The sequence below is a fragment of the Anarrhichthys ocellatus genome, unplaced genomic scaffold (genome assembly GCF_004355925.1).
Source record: "Anarrhichthys ocellatus isolate YVR2014 unplaced genomic scaffold, GSC_Weel_1.0 scaffold20, whole genome shotgun sequence".
Taxonomy (NCBI): domain Eukaryota; kingdom Metazoa; phylum Chordata; class Actinopteri; order Perciformes; family Anarhichadidae; genus Anarrhichthys; species Anarrhichthys ocellatus.
The window spans coordinates 7,114,614-7,135,665 of NW_022280050.1; the positions used below are offsets into that span (position 1 = coordinate 7,114,614).

The 21,052-nt window shown below is 41.4% G+C and overlaps 1 protein-coding gene across 1 annotated transcript in view; it reads right to left on the bottom strand.

Moving 5' to 3' along the window:
* Positions 1-208: 208 nt before the first annotated feature.
* Positions 209-21,052, bottom strand: part of hs6st3b (heparan sulfate 6-O-sulfotransferase 3b) — a 58,238-nt gene continuing 37,394 nt past the window's right edge. Inside the window, exon 2 of the mRNA XM_031858326.1 lies at positions 209-4,912. Within this exon, the coding sequence (XP_031714186.1) occupies positions 4,144-4,912 (769 nt within the window). The 3' untranslated portion in view covers positions 209-4,143. The remainder of the gene's footprint in view (positions 4,913-21,052) is intronic.

Here is a 21,052-nt window from a genome sequence, read left to right on the forward strand (position 1 = left end):
TCACATATGGGCTAAAAACATAGTTGAATTGTAAATATCTCACTCCCTACTAGGACCTTAAAGTTGCTTTCTTGGGGTTCTTTCTGAAATCCATTGTGAACATCTCTTTTGGAAGACAGACGTTCTTGCAAAACACCCACAAACTTATATTCATCGGTGGATATCTAGCTTGAGAACATAAAACCGACACACACTGTAATGTCATGGCCATTCGATGCATTTATTTCAGATATCTTAAGCAGAAGTCACTCATTTTTTTTCAGTTCTGAAAAAAATGGCAGATTAAATATTACACGCCAAAAGGATTTTAGACTGTTTCATTTCATCACAAGACTTTAAACATGTACATAGAAATTCTTACACTAAGAAAGCTCTCTTCCATTACAACTGAGGTGTTGGTAGTACTGGTATTTTTATGAAGCCAATTATTAAGCAACAATTGAAATTATATAAAGAAACAAATAAAAACAGAGAAATCTGACTCTCAGAGATATGAAGTGGCAGTACAAGTTCATTAAAATGCTCCTAACAAAGAGGCATGTCACACTTTTCTGGGAATGTCAGACTGCCCCCCCACCCCCATCACTTTATTTACACCATAGTATGAGAGTTTTCACTTTTACAATTACAAAATTGGGGGAAAGTCTTTTAGGACATCATTTGGTGAAAACAAATACTAAGAAGTCACAGAAACAATAAGCCTGAACATGTCTATATCGTTGATTATGCTAAGGCAATGGATGCACAGTAAATTAATTGAACTGGTCTTCCTCTTCTTTTGGCACCGAACTACATCAACACCATTCAATATAGGAACTTCATTTTCTATGTTAAAAATGTTCAGCTCATTGAGGACATTATCGCAAGTACATGTTTTTGGTTTAATTAAGTATTTTTTGTGAATTTTTACCTCATTCAAATGAATGGACAGATCGTGGGACATGGCATGCATACTGGGGTTTAGGTGTTAATTAAACTCTAAAATGACTCTTCAACATCCTTCCTCCTTTGCACTTTTCATACATGTTTTACTTTCATCGAAAATGTAGAAAAATGTGCGGTCTTTGAAACAATGTAACTCTCTGAGCGAACAGACCTCAACAGTTTGCGCTGTGAGCCTCAAAGTGACAGGAGTGCCATCCATCTGGCCCATTGACTGCAATGTTAACTGAGGGGACTTTTCTTAGCTCGCTCTACTTTCCCACATACCGTCCTACTTCCCAACACTCTCTTTCAAAATGTAAAAATCTAGAGATATGAATTACACATTTCTCTATTAAATGAACCGTCTGACACAAGAATCACTCAGCAGTTACCATTTAAAAGCCAACTGTTAATTGCAGGCGTGAGGGGAGGGGAAATGTGCTAATTAGAGTTATTTTCTGATCTCTGTGGTGTCACAGTAGCTTTGTTACACCTAAACACTTTAATTTTTTTAACCTTCTTAACAATTTTGCTTCCTTTCGTTGCTCTGCCTCTCCGGATGAATCGCTGTGAGGGATCAGTCTGTGCATTGTACCTCACAGGACGCTTTAAGGCAGCGCAACACATGATGACAGAAACACACGGACACATGATAATAAACACACCTCAGCGACTTTGCAGCCAGACACACACACACACATACAAATATATATGTATATATAATCAAACTTAGGTATATAGCACATTTACAACAAGTGTTTCATTAATAGCTGTACAGCACCTCTACTGCTCATGCGGTGCTCGTGCCATCTGTCACTGGGGAACATTGCAATTCCTACAGCTTGTCACACAGCAGTGCTGCATGTTGGTTTATTAAAAGAAATTTCCAGAATAAACGTCCTTTTGGCAATTATCATTTTCAAAAGAAATACTTCTGGTGTAATAGCTATAAAATCAAGTGATAATACCATTTCATTTATATAAATCATCATTCATTTGATTATTTACACGTGCTTTCCTTCTATGACAGGTCGAAATGCCTTCACTGAAAAAGGCCTGTGTAAAAACATAAAAGTAATTATCCTGCATTCACTTTTACTAAAAGGTCCCTGAAACATATTATTAATCAGCTTATTACTATGAGCAATGGGGTCCTACACTTAATTCACTTAAGTTACTGGAATCTGATAAAACCAAGACCCAAACAGCTCGGATGGAGCAGAGTTTTTGACGATTTATTACCTAAAAAACTTTGGTTGATGTTTATTTAGTCATACATATTTAATGTTATATGGCATAATTTAGCATTAAGCAGAATACATACAATTTATTTTATATAAGTGGATTATTGTTAATGATCAACATAAGTCATGTTGCATGTATTTGCAATGTAACTGGCAACTATAGCTGTCAAATGAATGGAGTGGAGTTTAAAGGGCCTTTTGAATGTATAAAGTAGCATCAAATGGAGACAAAAATAATCCAAAATGACCCTTTATAATTTGCCATGACGTCTTTAAAATGATTTGTCCTTTTCACTGCTACAACACAAACTTGATGAATTCAGTTATAAATTCTACACAAAAACGATTCAATATTCAGAGCTGTAGCTCCTCTTGAAACAGTTGGGAGTTTTATCAATGTGCTATACACCTAGTCCTTGTTCTCATCCAGCCATCCACACACTCACTGAACTCAGACTAAGTGCATCCGTACAGACAAGTGCACCAATACAACTCTTGACAACTTTAACCTGTATTCATTCAACACATTCACCGCACGGGCTCGATGAATCATTCAAACCAGACGACACACGGGCGATTCTTTGAGATGAAATAACAAACTAAAAAGTAAATGCAATCACAGAAGAAATGAGAAATGACTGTTAGAATAGTAGCAGCAGTACCACTTCAGTGTTGACATTTAGTAAACATTTAATTTGATAAGCGGGGATTTTGAGTGAATGAGAGATAAGAGGCATGAAAAGCATCACTGAAGCCTATTTAAGCAGATGAAAAACAAGCCCTCTTTCATCTTCACGTGTCGCCAGGCTGATTGGATGTGAAGGACTGGAAACTACCGGGCAAAAAGAAATGACAGACACGTTTTTTTCTACCTGCTTTGAGGCTGGTGTTTTGTTGGCTGGTGCTCTGCTGGCATTGAAGCGCTCTCGCTGCCCACAGTGCAGTTGCCGTCAGCTCTACCAACATGTAAAAGCAGCCAGTGTGACGGGGAAGGGCGTGAGAGCTGAATGCTGATCATCTCATTCACAGTCAGGCCACACTAACGCATTTCATCACCTGTACTATTTACCAACCTTTTTATCTCCGCAACCCACTACTTCAAAAATGAATTACTCACAAAATATGCTTTTCTCATCACAGAGAACTTGTCTCCCTTTTTTCATGTAAAAAAAGAACAAGAAAAGTTATTTTGCACAGCACGATGTACTCTTTGTGGCCGTGCGATTGGCTTTGTGTCTACATGTTATCTTTGGGAGATGTGTTGAAGTCTGCAAAGTATTGCATTTCAGAAAATAATACTGGACTGTCACCTTCACACCATCAAATAGTCGTCTGTAATTTGGTTTAAAACATGCATGCATACAGCATGGTCTGCAGAGAGGGTTTCATTCTCATTGAATTCAATTTGTCTCATTGACTTTGGCTTTCAGTACAGTGCAGCTTTTGGAAATCGCTCTCCCGAATTGCAGTATAATGTTAACGTGTGACATGCAACCACCAGTTACTCTACAACTACATCATTCAAATGGTTCTCTACCAGTTGCAACAAAAGGCTTCAATGACGTTCATCGCTTTTGCTTTGAATGTCAAAATTAAAAGCAATGCAGTCTTTTGATCGTTTTTGTTTTTTCTTCTTCTCTCACCTCGGTTTGCTGTCTTATTCCGCCAACGAGAAATAACCAAGGCCAAAATTAAATGACGAAAAAAAAATGTACAAACAGCATTTAAAGATTTAAGACACCAAAGGGCACTCCAAGGCAGAGCTGCTGTGAGACTCACAGACTTGGCAGTTTTCATAAAGAAACAGCAGAGCACTCGGATCACACTGAAGCTGAGAAACGGACGGATGCAGGAGACAGATTAATGATGAGGCAGAAAGAGAGAGACAGAGGATGTGCCAGAGAGAGAGAGTCAAAGGTTTGAATCAAGTTTGTGAGGAATCTCTCTCTTGCTCCTCTCTCTGAAGACCAGAGCCTCACCAACGGGCCACTTGGCTTGTGTAGTCCTCAGTGGTGGCGGGGAAGTCCCCCTCACTCCCTTTCTCCAGCCCTCCTCCCCTCCCCCCGCCTCCATTTCCTCCCCCTCTGTGTTTGGGCGACCACAGCCTGCCCTGCTCTTTTTGCTCCCTCAGCCAACGCCTCTCCTCGCGCCTCTTCAAGCGCACCTCCTGGTGCTCCCTCTGGCGGGTGAACTGGAAACGCTGGAGGAACAGGTCCTTCGCGTACTCGTACAGCTGCACGTCCAAATAGTTGAGTTCCTCGATGCGTCTGCGCACGGGCTCGCTCAGGTCCACGTTGGCAGCTCGCGTGCTGTTGATCTGCGTGAAAGCGGCGATGAAGCGCAGGCTGAACGTCCGCTCGAACAGGTACTGCGTCTTGCGTTGAAACTCGGTTAGGCCGTAGAACGCCATGTTCTTCAGGTTGCTCATGGCGCTGCTCAGGAGGATGTGGTTACGCTGGCTCTCGTTCATAGAGGACAGGTTGTAGCAGCCCACCAGGCTCAGGTCAGCCAGCATGCGGACCTGACGGTTGTTGGCGAGGTTGGACGGGCAGTTCATGAAGTCTATCAGGGTAACACCGGACCAGTCGTCCCCATTGTAGCAGGTGGGCAGCTCGTCCTGGGTGGGCGAGCGTCCGTCGCACATATGGAGGGCGGTCTTCCACGTGGCCCCGCGCTGGACGTGTTTCCACTCGCTCAGATAGCGGGACACTGGGTCTCGCAGCATGGTGATGTAGTAGAAGTTCCTGCAGCCAAAACAAACACAGTTAGAGAGCTGTGGGCACGTCATCATCACAGAGGGCTGCCCTGCGTTGTGCTGACAGATGGTGACTTTTGTCTGTGTGTGAAACTTCAAGGTCGAATGCTAATTGGCAAACTGAAAAATCTCACTAATGAGATCATTACAGTTTCTATATGTTGCTTTAAAATTGCAGCAGAGTAAAGATTTTACAGAATTGAACTAGAAGCGTTTCCATTCCACAGATTTCTCCCACCTGCCAACATGGAGAATAATTGGGAATCAAGACATATTGGGAATCCATGGACACACAGAAAGTGAGTCAAACTGACCCAACTAAATCCAAAACATGTCACTGTTTCAAACTAACGAGGTTTCAGCAGAGGTGCCTTAAATTTGTTGCACTTTTAACTGGGTATCCTACCAATCATTTGTCCCCCAATCACAGCGGTCAGAGGAGAAAACACTGGCATTTTGGTGGTAATGTCTTTTTTAATAAACAAACTCCTCCCCTAGAGAGTGACCATGTCCTCAATCATTGAACGAGGAAGGGTAATAGATATAGAATACATTGAAATAGAGTGATACGTTTTTGGCAGTGTCAACAAAGGGACATTCAAAGAGAGTAACATGTTAAGTAAAAGAAAGTAAAATGTATTTATACAAGTGCTTAACACAAAAAAACAAAAAAGCAAAATGTCAAATATTGCTGCATGGGTACAATCACATTTGATTATGGAGTTGGTATTTGGCTTGAGAGTGACAGCCCACACACAGGGGGTTTCAGCTGCCCTTAATGCCAAGGTTGAAGACCTTTAAGGAGATCCACTCTGCTGAACCGCAGGTATGTCAAAGTGCACTCTGATGGAAAACAAATATTGGATATTGGACAGGTGTTGGCCAGGTAAACCTTTCCTAAGGTGATGTCCTGTGAGTGCAAGGTGAATATTTAATGACGTAACCCCCCCTCCCCAGAGAACAGTGAGGGCAGATAAAGTGGAGTGTGGCACTGAGATTTCACACTGACTCCAAAGCTGCTCTCGGTGCTGCTTCACTTCTTTCGGCACAACACACATCCACACAGTCTCTCTCCCAGGAGTGGAACTAAAAGAGCTACACAAACAGTCTCCTGTGCTTACACTTTCTTGTCCTTCAGGGTTGGATTCACACTGGAACGTGTTGCCAAAATCTTCATACAGGTTATCTTTAAGTGGGGGCTATACTGTTTGCTTGGACTGTAATGTGTTTCTTTTCACAACTACTTATTATGTTATTCTCCTTACCAGTTCTGCTAAATCAGCTCTAACACTGAGATTACATCATGGCCATTATCAGAGTCCGAGTCTGCTTCAGGAGTCTGTTCTAGAGCTGAAACAATTACACTGTTGATTTAATCGCCAACCTTTCGGATAATGGATTAATTCTTCTTCCAAACATTCTCTCTTTCTATCTTCTCCAACATGAGGATTTCACGCTTATTATTGTTGTATATTGTTGTCACCTTACCCGCCAGGTGGCTTGTTACACAGAACCATTTGAAACTGTAGCAAATACATCTTTCCACCGAGAAACGCTTTCAGTTCTATTCTTTGCTCTTCTTACACTGAAGAAATATTCTCCAGTTCTGATATAACCAGTGTTATTGCAGCATCTAGGCTAACCTCAAGCCACTATTGTTGTTTAGGACAAACAGTCGCCTCTCTGTGTCGACACACACACACACACACACACACACACACACACACACACACCTAAGCCACGGCCGTAGCTGCCAGTAGTTCCCCAGAGGATGCGGATTAGTCCGTGCACTGGCTTACCGGACACAAGCGCATTACTTGAAGCCTGACAAGAGAAAGGATTACTTTATTAAGTGTTCTCATCAGTTTCCAAATCATCAAGATAATAAAATTCAAGCAAATTTGTGTTTTATTGCGGCCATGACAGGTGATGACAGGCTGTAAATTATCAGCACTTCCTCCGTGCAGAAAAATATGCTGTGTGTGGTGTAAATTTTAGAGGGGGAACCTCTTCTCATATCAATCATGTGAACATTGAGAAAAGCTATTTTATTTATTCACAAGTGAAACAAGACTATGAGGTACAAGTCACACTGTGGAAAAGACGATGAGGTGAGATATGGAAAGTTACTTTCAATTCTGGCAAAAGCAGGTTCAATTCCAAACGTTTGAGTTGTTGTGGGCTGCTGTGCATTTAGGCTTTTATTGGTGGCATACGTTTTTATTATTGAACCATAATCAAACTATCTCTCTAATCCCAATCAAACTTGCCCGACACTAACCCAAAAACACGACACCGGTTTAGTACACTGAGGGAATATTAATCTGCCAGAGCATAGGGCATGGCATGAGATATCACACAAACATGGTTTGGGAGTGAACGCACACTGAATACAGGAAAATGTTTGAGTGTATTCAAGCTCATAAATAGCAACTTGACTGTATCTGACTGAACAAACCACAAGAATGCCAAAAACATGTCTTGAGTTTATCTGGGGAAGAGTTGTCCTAACAGGGCCGTAGGAATAGTCGCCTCTGACAAAGTTACCCGACCTGAGTCAGGCAAGAAGCTGTGATTACAGCCCTGGTGGCACTAGCTGCATCCTGGCACTTGCTCCTGGAGTTGGCTGGCTGGAGATACATCCTCATTAGACTGTCTCTGGGACATAAACACATGCAGCAAGTGTTGTTTGAGTGCATCCGACATCCCCAAGGTCAGTTGTATGCACCATCAGTGTCAAAATGCATCAGGATCAGTGGGTCTGCAGAGCTGTCTCGAGGAGGCTTTCCCTGAGTGATACAGATGGCTGTCAAAGGTGAAGGGGGTGTGGGGGAGAGCTATCAGGCTTCTCTTACTGCTGGCCTGTGTTATCATCAGTACCACTCTTACAGTCAATTCAAATTCAATATCGGCACGTACTGTAGGAAGCAGCTAGAATTAGACATCTTAAATATATGCTGTGACGGAGCCGCATCCGTTTCCCCAGAATATGTATTTGTGTTGGGGTCAAGGGTGAAATCTTCAGTCAGCCTTTGGGGGTTGGACCAACCCAACCCGAAGAGACACATTTCTCAAACACTGTTTCTCAGTATATTCCGTATCAAGTCTTATTAAACAACTAGCTAAATGAAGGATGTATCAGTAAAACAGAACTAAGGTGTACAGAGCGATACGGTTCGGGTGCCAAAGACAATTCACATGCATGTTTTAAGAATTTCCACCTGCGTGTGTGTACATTTTGAGCAAAAGCACATGATAACTTGGTCAGTTATTACACAATCAACTGCAAACCGAATTTTCCAAAGGAAATATCTGAGCAGATGTGTTTATCAACACCTGCAGCAACACTCCGGTTTATATTTAACATACGATCAGTGATGCTGTGATTGTGCATGGTACGTGGAGGGTACAGAACCAAAAACTTCAACTGGTGAGTCGTGCAAGGCCGTTGTGCTCACTGTTACTGGTTGACGGGAACACCGGACATGCGGCGGGTGGAGGGGGGGAAAAGCTTTCTTTTACCTTTTGGAGGCATTTAGGAAATGGTCATTACAAATATTTGGGGGGGGAGGATTTGACCCCCTGTCCCATACTGCAATTACATGCTTGGTTGGAATCAAGAACCCTGTTGAACTCTCGGTAATCATGGATCAATATTGGATAGGAGACATATTGGAGCTCATTCCACCCGAGAATACTCATCTCTAATGCAGCAGCACCAGCAGAACGATATCACTGGAGCACAAACTAAACAGGGGCCATTGAGCAGAGATCGAAGAGGAATTCAAAAGTGTGGATAAAAATGGAAACTAAAGCAAGCAATGGTGAGGACAGAGCTGCTGCAGACAATTATGAAGCAGAATAGATGCAGTTCGTGGATATGGAAAGAGTTTGATAAATATGTGACCATGAGAAAGAAATATGATATTTATTTTAATGTTTGTTTTGTTCGTTTTAAGGTTTTTAATGTGCTCAAAAGAAAGTATACTCAAAACAGTCGGCGTGCATGCTATAGACATTTGATTGTGCTGGACTATATTCACCCACAATGTGATGGACAAAGGAATAGAGGGGTCTAATCACAGCTGGAAAGCACTCAAGCTAATTGCAGATGGTAATGAAACCATCAGTAGGATCAGTTCAAGGCAAAAGATAACTGGCGATAGCGTTCTGAAGTCACAGTTCAAATTGCATTAATTAGGAGTTTAGTATGTTTATTAGCCGTGTACTAACTGCTAAAAGAGTTTACACTAACGATTAATACATAATAATAATCGGTACAATTCCAATGTAGTGGGACACAGCGTCAACAGCCTGCTGTATGGCACAGCAGTGTTTTGAGCTAAATGCTAATGTGAGCATGCTAACACGCTCACAATGACAATATTGACAATGCAAACATGTCGATGATGATGTTGAGCAGGTATAAAGTTTACCGACGCCAACCTCCTTAGCTACTCTGTCCAAGCACCAGACCTGGGGGGGAACAGGGCCTTCTCCATTGCAGCCCCTCCCTCTGGAACTCTCTTTACCATGTAAAGTGCCTTTGAGTACCTTTTAAAGCGCTATACAAATTAAATGTGTTGTTATTATTATGTTTAACATGTTTGTTAAGCGCGTTAGCCCTCATGGTGACGATAGAGAACAGTTGCGGGGATCACCGAAGTCATTACAATTCATCTTCTGGGGACCTTGAATGTCTGTACATAATCTCATGACAATCCTTCCAATGTATAGATTTCCATCCCTGGAGCCCTGTGTGGCTAAAAAACAACCAGCTCCCTGTGAATGTTGTCACTATAACAGCCCCTAAACCCGTAAAGGGACGGTTTTGTCCCCAGCCAATGTCAGAGCAACAGACAACTGGGTGTTAATTGCCTGTAATTAACTTCAATGACACAATTTCAGCCCACTGCTTCTCGCTGATTGCATGCTGCTATAAGGGTCGTTGTACTTTCAGCCTGAGTGTATGGTGTTTGGAAGCAGATGAACTGAATTCACTCATCAAGACTTCCACGTGTGGGAGTTGGATATCCTTGCAGGTGCTTGTGGGTGGGCCAGACAATAGGGACAAGCAAAACAATATATCTCTGTGAGCCGGGCAGAAAGTTGTTGAGAGCAAAGGCTAACACAGAGAGCAGTAAATAAGTAAAGACAGACTAAAGACAGTGTGTGTGTAGTCAGAGTTTGAAGCAGCTGCTTTTGTGTCATGTAAAACTTCTACCTGTGTACAGTCTGCTGACTTCTCTGATTTATCCTCACAATGTAACAGCCTCGATCTCTCTCCGTTGCTCCTCTGCAGCCCGTGGAGCATTAAGAAAAAACTATTTTTTAAACACCTTTTTACTGTCATTCTCTGAGCTTATTGCCTTTATACTGTAGAACAGTCACAGTCGCGGGAGACGGGCATCACTGTGGATGACAGATAACATCACAGCTACATGGTACGCTGACTAAACCTGATTCATACACAGTATATTAATGTGCATCTATCTATTCATAGAAAGCTGTAATTTAAAGTCTATTTAATTATGTTCTGTTGTTGCTGTTTCTCTTTTATGCTAAAGGTCTCACTGCTGTGAGTGTCCCTACAGTAAACACTGTTTTGTTTATTCTCCTAATGGCTTTTTGAGGCTCTTAGCATTATAAATTCCTTTGTTCCTCTTCTTTTTAATAGACATTTTATTTTCTCTTTTGTTGCCATTTTTGCAACGTAACATGCAACAGAGGTCCCCTGACTAGATTCAAGCAAGAGACATTACAGTTACGTGCCAATGCGTCTTAGACCACTAAGCCACCGTAACACCCCAAGGATTTTACAATTAAGGTAATTTAGAATCATTAAAGGCAGTGAAGACAAATCATCTCAGTTAGCGTCTTACTATGGGCGATGGAGTGCTACATGAACACTACATTTTCAGTGTTTTGGGTATTACACATGACTGTGTTGTTCTGTCTGTGCTTGTCTCACTGCTTTGACTAGTTCAGTTGGAAAGACGTGCCACATTATGTGTACATTAATCATGATTCAGCGACATTTAAATCGAATGTGACGGAGAGTTAGCCTGGACCCACAGCTCTGAATCGAACTAAATAGGTTTGGTATGTCGTGTAATGGAAAATTTCTACCGAGTATATATTTCTACTAAGTATATTGTGTAAATGCCTAAGCACTTGTACTTTTGCTCTGAACTCAGTAGATCTTCATCCTTTGTGTTAACATACATGCTCAAATGTATCTTGCTGTTTGGTAATGGAAATATTATATTCTTATAAGTATTTTATATTCTTTTGAAATAGAATTTATAACTTGTTGTGAAACAAGCTTGCATCATGTAACTTGTGATCCATGCAGCTGACTGCCTGCACACATATCTTCTTCTTCCAGTTGTTGGATAACAAGTACCTATTGTATATTCACAGGTTCTATGCCTGAAGGATAACACGTATGCATCTGTGTGTCTGTTGTTACACAGATAAAGCACTTCTTATATTTCTTTAACAGCACGGCCTGCACGGGCTGGAACAGGCCCCCACCCTTGATCACTCTCTTTATAACTCTGTACGAATTGTAATCTGTAGCGCACACTTCTACATAGTCTGAGTGACTCCGTGTAACTGTGCCTCTTCTCTGGCCAGAGAATAAATACTTTTAAAAGACAAGTTCTGTTTGACAATATTCTTTATTTCAGCTTAAAAAGACTCAACAGCGGGTAAAATCATTTTTCCACCCACAGTCGCTCATTGACGTCTGTTTCCACTGGTTAGAAAAACAGTCGACTGATCAGATAACAGGCAAGAGGACTCCGCCTTCCTACATAGCTAGCGAGCCAACTGCTGCAGCGATACCTCATGAATAGAAACAGAAAAATATAGTTACAAGAATGGATGAGATTGACACGGTTGTACAAGTTGACTCACAGAAAAATGAAGTCATATTTCTTAAAGCTTTGTGAAAAAACTTGAACTGATCCAACCACTACCAACGTGATCTGATCCAACCTCTACCAACCGAAGACGAAATCTCTGGAAACAATACGTCACATGTTTGTGACGGCAAAACGAGGGCTAAACTAAACAAAATAAGCCCAGTAATCGGCTAACATGAACACAATGTCTGGCTAAATAAATAATAGAAATTAAACATAAATATTGAACGTTGAAGATAAATACTTATGACTTGATGTTTCAGGGCCTTCAAACAAGTCCATGTTAACAAGTATTGCTGTTAAATAATTCCATTGGTAATTCAACTTACATTTCCAGGTCCACTTTATTGTATGATATCTGACAAAACTAGCACAGAAGTATGTATGTAGACATATGACTGGATGAACTATTCTTCATGTATTCTACATTCAGTATCATCACTAAAGAGAACAAAATAAAGCACCGGTTGAGATGAATGCTTCTAGAAGCACAGAATAAAGGACACCAGGAGAATGGGGCATTCCTGTAATTTTGCACCTCACTTGACTCCTGACCTTTTCCCCACTCTGCTTCTCCTCCATGTCCTACATTAGTGTTAGACATTAGTGTTCCCTCCGGATCCATAACCTTTGCTGAAAGGTTGTCACATTAATCATGCTGCTGATTTCACTCGTCAATCTCCCTCTCCATCTCCTGTGTTTATCTCTTGCTATGCTGTGCATCATCTCTCTCCTCACTGCCCTCCACTTCAGACACTGCATATAAACAACCGTCGCTCTCCTTCTTCACACCTTGTTTTTTTTTTACAGCCTGTTCCATGCGACTCCTCATTCAGGTGAATCACGGCAATGATGAAAGTTTATGAGAGAGGAAGGCAACATGGTGATGTCTGATTGTGTCGCGTCAAACAATTTCAGGCTGGTACAGTTTTTGTATTTTGAGACGTGAAATCACAGAGTGGAACATGTTGTAAGCTGCTTCTGAGGGTTTTTATTTAAAACCATGGTGACCATGAAGTGTATTACAAAACAGGGCGACTGAGTGCACTGAGACAGTTTATAGAACTTTATCAACCTTGTCTCAAAGAAAGTACGTGTATACAACTAATTTAAAATAGCAAAGTTTCATCATGATTTCTATTGACATAATGAGGTAATGTTGTTAATTAACATACGGTATCTGGCAAGACACAAACATGTTCGTGTTTACTGACATCATTTTAAATTTGTTTCAGTCAATCTGATCTTGAAATACAGTATCCTCTCATAGTGACATTTTGGGACTTTTTAAATGTTTTTTAATGGTTTAGGCATTCACAGCACTTGGGTAAGCACTGGTTTAATGCAGAAAAAGTCTAAAATTAATTGAATTAAATGTTAGTTTAAGGAATAGTTCACCCAAAAACAATATAAATATATATTCTATACGCATCAAAAAGTTTTCTATCTATCTAACGTTTTATTACTTTCTTTGCTTTTGTTTCTTTTGTTCGGACTCCATTGAAGTCTGTTTGCACTTGAAATGCTTTCATTTGTTGGGCTGCTCCGCCGTCCTTCATGCCACTCGAAATAAACGTTTTTTTCTGGGAACATAGTAGCCACTATATAAATGTAATTCTCAGGAGAGGGGGTTACACCTTATATATGGCTAAAAGAAGTGGCGGGCCGTGCATTCTATACCTGGGCCTTCTGTGCTATTTGTTTCTATTGGTGTAATAATACACGTATTCGTATTAAACCGTTTGGTACGAGGCTTACGAACCGAACAATACGTTTGAATAATACTAGTGCATTTGAATGCAGAAGCTTAAATTGTGGGAAATGTAATGTTTTCGATGGACTGCGCTCAAGTAACAGACAACGGGATGTGTGACCTTTTGAACCCGGAACAATAACAGAAAACCGAAATAACCCCGTGATGACGGGATGCTTCGTCATTAACGGACAAGTCAGAATCAATGTAATTAACACAATGACAAGAGCCAGTCGCATAAAATTGTCAAGCAAGACAAATCAATCCGCCGGCTGGCGAACGAACACCGGCCGGCGTTACGAAAACACCGGCCCCACAGCCCTCAAACATGACCCGAGCAGTACATCAGAGTCATGTTGTTGTAGCCAACATCAGGACAGAACAGGAATATGGGTATGCTAGTGGAACGGCCCTCAGCTAAACTACCTGAGCTCTCAGTGAGGTCCATGTTTACTTCCTGTCAGCAGATATTTATAAGATTTACATTATTGAAATCCTGATGGCTTGTTTAAGGGCACGGTTTCTGAATACGGGGCTGTGTGTATGTCTCCATTGATTGAGCATTTTGATACTTTCACAGTATTTACATAACACTTAGACCTGCTTTATAATAAAAAAAGACATGAACATGTTCTCACTTCTTACAATATGTGACCTTTAAGCTGCATTTGAGGAACTGCTAAAGTGCTTTTTGCTCTGCCAGGATGTTATGGTTTTACCATCAGTGTGGCCATGTAGTCTGGCGTGAGGCACTATGAAACTGCTCCTATTCAGAACCAGCAAGTAAGAAAGTGCCAATACTAAGCAGAGCGAGAATAATGGTTACATTCACCGGCATACCAAAGCTGTAACCATTTCTTCCCTTAAATAGCTGAAAAGCCTTCCAAAATGGCGTATGCCCACATCTGATTGTGTATCTTAAGATCTAATATACCCATGGCACTGAACTCTTAGGTCTGTAGGGAAAAGCATAACCAGTCAGAGGGAAAGGACACAATCAGGACTCTAAAGGAGGTTTCAATTCACAGCTTCCTGAAGAAGAAAGAATAACCTTTAAAAGTAATGTGTCACCTACCAAATGCTGCAATCCTTTTATTGTGTTTTATTCATAGTTCATTTATGCCAAGGACGAATGCTCAGACTTAGCCCCCTGTCTTTTTTAGAGCAGCAAATGTCCACAAAATAACTTCATCTTTAAAAGAATTCCCAACACAAAACATATTTTTTCTTTGGGTTTAGTAATATTTCAGGTCATGTAATAAACCTTTTTACAAAAGATACAACATATCCCAATATAGAGCTTCTTTAAAGTAAGACTATGATCTGGACGAGTCTCTCATCCAGTCTATCAAACAACACAATAATATGGTTTTGAGTCATTATTTACTGATAAAAATTTAACAGCTAAAACTTAAAATAAATAGACAATCATTTCCTCTGATTTAATAAAGAGTAAACATAAAATAGTGTCAAACAGTGCCTGAAAATACCTGGTTGCGTATATGAATCCCCTCACTCCAATTTTCCACACTCTTAACAATTAATGGACAACCCTACAAACCATGACGCTTATTGTAGCAAACATGACGTGATGTAAATGAAAGCACAATAAACCTCACGGTAATTATGAGCTCTGACAAAGATTGACCTTGGTTTCCGTATATGCGCCCAAACCTACATGAAGAAAAAAGGAAATTGCTTTGCAATAGATGAATGTTTCTAATCTATTCAGCAGCTAATTATGACGCCCCACTTTGTGTGAAAAAGAAAGTATTTGAGGGTTTCTTCGCTTGTCCTTGGCTTTTGTGCCTCTAAAATGTTTTGAGGCCTTCTACATTGCTGGGATGAAAGCTTTGCTGTTCCCGTGTGCTGTATACAAACAGCAGGTCCTGCATGTTGTAAGGTCTTTTAGACGTACGCCCCCTCAACAAAGCCTGTGTGTTATGTGGCGCTGCTGAAAAGAATGAACAACAAGCACTACTATAAACTCATGAGATATTTGAAATATGTCCAAATATCAAAATCTTCATCAACTCACGTTGACTAAGAAAACTTAACTTCAGTTCAACGCTCAACAACTGAACAAACTCCATTCACTAGTAAGTGGCTCTTGAGTTAAGATTACTTTGTCATATAACAGAATCTGTTCGCCCACATCGCAATAAGCAGCCGTTTATCAGAAGGGGAATACATGTTGAGAGAGGTGATTTGGGGACATGTGCCAGTATTAAACAACTGCTATTGCTGTCACAATTGTTGCTGATATGACTTGCACCAAAGGAATCATCAGGCCTCTTCAGCAGTGTCTAGTCATTCTTGATCAAAAGAATCCCGCAGTATGAATATTTGGTACAGTCTGTGTTGCACTGAAGCAACATTTTTGTCACTCAGATCCTTTTTTGTGACACGCACTTCTGCATCTTGTTCATTACGATTTAAACATTTTCCAGCAGAGAGTACTGCTGGGCTCACGTCACGTGGCCGTCAGTGCGAATCCTGACGCTGCTGCCCGTGGCCCCGCAATGTGCCGAGGAACATTTAGTCGTCTACTTGACATTCATAGTCTGCTTTCATTTGCACAAAAAACCACTGCGTATGAAGGCAATTTAGCACTCTCATTAAAAAGACATAAACACCTCAGCACTTAATGGCATCTCACAGTAAAAGAGTGAGCCTTTAGAGTTGTATCATTACATCTTGAGATTGTCACACGCTAAAAGTGGACGGGCTGGTATCGGCTCAGCGTTGGCTTTCTTCGCTGTTTGAAGGAACCCAAAGCGTGCTGTCATCCAGCTATTTATCTGTGAAGTTCCGTGGTATTCAGACGCTGTTTGAGGAGTTTGGCAAAAGCTTTTATTTTGCAACAATCACTTCTAACTCTGAATCGTGTCTGCACAGATATAATGTAAAAAACGATAGGAGGTGAACCTGTATCATTGCAATCTCAATCAACCACAAACCAGCATGTTCTGTTTTGTTATCTGCCCGTTTCATTATAAAATATGTCACAGGGAGATAATGCAGTTCAGTGCGAGCTCCGTAGGACGAATCCTCTGAACAGGCCGACTTCTCACGTGTGTACAGGAAGCATTAACAAATGCATTTGACTATAATTCATCTTGATCCGTGCACCTTTTACCACTTTAGAGATGCTACAGTAAGTGTTATGTGCTTAACCTTGTGAAAAAAAGCACGAGTGCTGCATCTTGTGATAAGATATTTAAAGAGACATGACTTCTCTAGGTAATGACTTCCTCCATCCCCATGGTCTTTAACATCATTAAAGGAAGACGCTTGAGACATATGAGGACCCTCCTTCATCAGTCCACTTTCTGAAATGCAACATTCCCAAAGCAGAACAACAAAAAACAATCACAATATGCTGTGATAAACGGTGCACACAAGTGTGGTGAGCTTTGAACGTCAATACCGTAGGTTTGTTTCAGTTCATACTGTTGTTTAATGTCTTCAGAGTGGGACTATGTGGGCTCTTGTCTGAATCCTCTCTTCGCCATCACTCTGGTGAGGAGATGTCCTTGGGTCTGTGAAAGCTATAGCGCGTTACTCCGCATGCAAGGTCTCTGCGGTGCATCTGTTCATCTCTGCGCTGTCCCGTTTCTCTCAGACAAGATGAGAATGAGACTGGAGACATGCATTATTTGTAACCGATACCGTTCCTTAATGGCGTCTGCGCTCCCCATGGCAGCGCATAATGGACCGTTTTTGAGGTTCTCGGCGTCTTGTTTCGACTTTTTGATGGTGACGGAATGGGGACAGTGGGTGTCACCTGGGAAGAAACAAGAACAACGACGGGACCTTTCATTTCCTTGTCAGGCAGCTGGCATTGCTAGCACTTGACATGATGTGCATACAAAGAGTGCTTGTACCGGGAGCGGCGGAAACAACAAGGGGAGAAATTGCCCTTCAAAAGGGAAACATTTCAGTCTTGTCTTTTATATGACAGAAACAAGATAAATGGAAAATGTCACATATCAAAGGGAAGGGCTCATGTAATAAATAGCTGTGAACATTTCTCCCATCAATAGTCATTAAAGACCCTTAACACGATTTAAAGAGGAAATGTGCTGATTTTACACATCAGTCTGTTTATAGGTTTGGGGGGAGTACTGCAGCAAGCTTTTTGTGGCTCCAGAGGGAGCTGCGCAAAGTCAAGTAACGTCAGTGAGAGCGGAAGACTACTAGTTTGAAAATAAAAACATATCTGTGAGTGTGGAGTTAGGAATAAGTGAGTTTACCAGCCCGCTTCTCATCACCTGCTTGGGTCCAGATGCTACTTTGAAAACTTGGAAACAAGCACAGTCTTATATTGTTTATTCAATGTAATAGATGACTAGCAAATAAAAAACTTTAACAAATATTCTAATATGAAATAATCAGATATCAGGGGGGACACATGCCACTTCTGGCCCCACCCCAGTTAGATACTAGTGACTCGAGGATAGCAGCCACAAGCGTAACACACCCAAATCTCTGTTGGTGGTTGAGTTAAAATAAAAAGTGCAATGCCTTCAATCACCTATTTCTATGACTGAAGGACTTCCTGAAGCTAAGACAACAATGCAGCAGCTCACAGAAACCACTTCCGTTATTGCGGCGATGGTAAACAGAAACACGTACCGCCTGAGTGTGGAGTGAAGTCTCAGGTAACCGACTGCTGTATCCAAACAAAATGTATTTGGAGGTGAAATCCGCACACCCGGTTCAGATATGAAATACACTGCAAGCCGGGTCATCACAGGCCTGCTTGCCTTTTGTGCTCTCTGTGATGTTAATGCACCCCCGCAGTCTGGCACAAAGTTCTGATTCACAAACACAAACATGTGACCTTGCCGCAATGAGCAGCAGCATAAAAGAGCAGGCAGGGAAAAGAGAAGTCTTTACCACGGGCAACACCTAAATTACAAGCTGTATGCTTTGGGAAGGATGAATGCACCTCTAGAGGAATCGGCTGAGGATGCGGCTGCGGGACGGCACCATCTTCACTCGAATCTGAATGGCTGTGTATCTTTAATGAGATCTGTCATCTCCTTTCAGATCCTGGGACGGCACCTGTTTGACCTCCTCTGCTTCTCAGGCAGCAGGGAACAAAGATGTAAGTGTCACTTAAGTGTTATTGATACAGCTCCGTAACTGTGCAACAATCATAATAGATCTCGTATGTACGTATACTTCCTAACGACATGGTATAGTTGAAATGCACAAATGTAACTCTATTTACTGCCACTTCTCAGTGGGGTGATTGGACACAAGTGTGTCTAGGGGGGGAAATGACTGCACAATAACTAAACAAGAAGTATAGGTTGGACAGGACATCTGACTGTCCTTTTACATTGGTAAGTGAGTCCCTGCTGTCGTGAATGCTTTTCCTTAATTTGAGACCAATTAGACATTGTAATATGACAGCACAGCTTCAATTACATTGATAGTGAGAATCCTCCTGTCTAATTATGCCCTCCTTTTAATCTTGCTCTCTCAAAGATCTCTCCGAGAGACAGCAGAGGAGGAGACAAGGCGTGCACTCGCATGGTCTATGAATTAATTATACAGCCAGAGGAGAGACGCAAGTACACAGGCTGGCAGTGGAAACCACAGTACATGTCACATCACATAACACAGCGCTGGAGACACTGAGAGCTTTGCATGCCGCCACAAGAGTCTTAAGTCTCTCTGATACTTTCACGCACACAACTTCATCTTCTTTCATCCTCTCAGTGCAGTCATTCAACATCTCAAAATCTCATTTAAATGCAGCAGTAATAGTTTTTTATCCTCTTTATGGAATTTCATTATCATCATCACCACCATCACCATCATCATCATTGTCGGAGCAATACAAATCTCTCCCTTTGGGTGAATAAAAGGTAGGAGGGATAGGGAATTATTAATGATATCATCAACTATCCAAAAGCCCTGACATACAAATCTAGTGATACTACTTCTTGTTGGCTCCTGTTACTGGATCTCGACACACTGTTCGAAGGCCTGGCTTAGGTTTGGAAATGTCAGTCTGTCTGTCCACCACTTCTGAAATATTCCAACTGCCATGAAATGTGGTGCAGGCAACCCAGACGACTTTTGTAATGATTACTAGTACTTGCGCACCGGAACCCAAAAGCACGACACAGAGACAGAGTTACAAGGAGTTCAATTGACTTAGTGTTCAGGCAGGGTCAAAACCGGGAGATCCAAAAAGGGGCAGATCAGATATAGAAACGAGGATAAGGCTGGAGAGCTCGGCAGTAACACACAAGACAATCTGGCAGGTATCAAGTGCAAGTGAGTGGATCTAAATAGTGAGGGACTAGTGGGCGTGGAAGACCAGGTGAGAGGAATGAGTGATTTCAGGGTGTGAGTGGCAGGACCGGAAATGACAGGAGAGTTAGAGAAACAGGCAGGCAGGATTAAAACTATCTAAGACGTAGTGGAATTTGTGACAACGTTGGTGATCTCCTGACTTTTCCTCTAGCGCCAACACAAATTGTGAAACATGTCGAAAACCACAGGATGGATAGCCTGGATGTCCTCCTCAGCATGGATTCTTACAACTTTGATGATCCTTTGAATTTCTAGAGTAACTTCCACAATCTGAAGTGCTTTTAATTTAAATGCTTAATGAGCCAGACTAAGTTATAATGAATACATTTAATCAAGAACAATGGTGCTGATATTGATTCTCTGATCATATTATCTTACCCCTATTGACTGGGCGGTCTGTTTTATTTGAGCTGCGCCGGCCGAGCGCTTGTGAGCTCTGTGAGGAGGAATAAATACTTTCATGTCATTCTCACAAATACCATAATGTTACGATCAATAAAACTTGCTCTTTCAATAACTACTTTAATGTGGTTCTTCGAAATTATTGAGTGTCTGTCATAATGATACAGAAAAGTTTTAATTTCCTTTAATGGACATTTCTAATGGACAGACTCTTTCGCCAATTTAGCTGTCGGCCATGTTGAGCAAATTGGAGGAAAATTGGTGTGGAAACGATTTCCAGCACTAAAGAGGCCTGATATTGAATTGGCTCTACTTTGGCTTGATTCTTCCATTTTATTCATCAATGGATATTTGCATCTCCCACAAGCTACTACTTTGGACACAGGACTTATAAAAAAATACAGATTTCCAACATTTTAACTTAATATTGTCTTGGAGATTTGGTCTCCCCAGGTGGTTCCTGAAGTTTTACATTGAGTGCCTCTTAAATATTAGTGTAGCTGAGAGAGTCACGTAGATGAGGCAGATTATCTCACTTTCTGAAGCTCATTTTAGTCTCTGCTTGGCACAGAGGATTAAGCCAGCGGCACTGGAAAGGTTTTAACCATGGCTATAATCCCTGCCCTGCTGAGAGAGGGAGAGAGAGAGAAAAGAGAGAGTGTGTGTGTGTGTGTGTGTGTGTGTGTGTGTGTGTGTGTGTGTGTGTGTG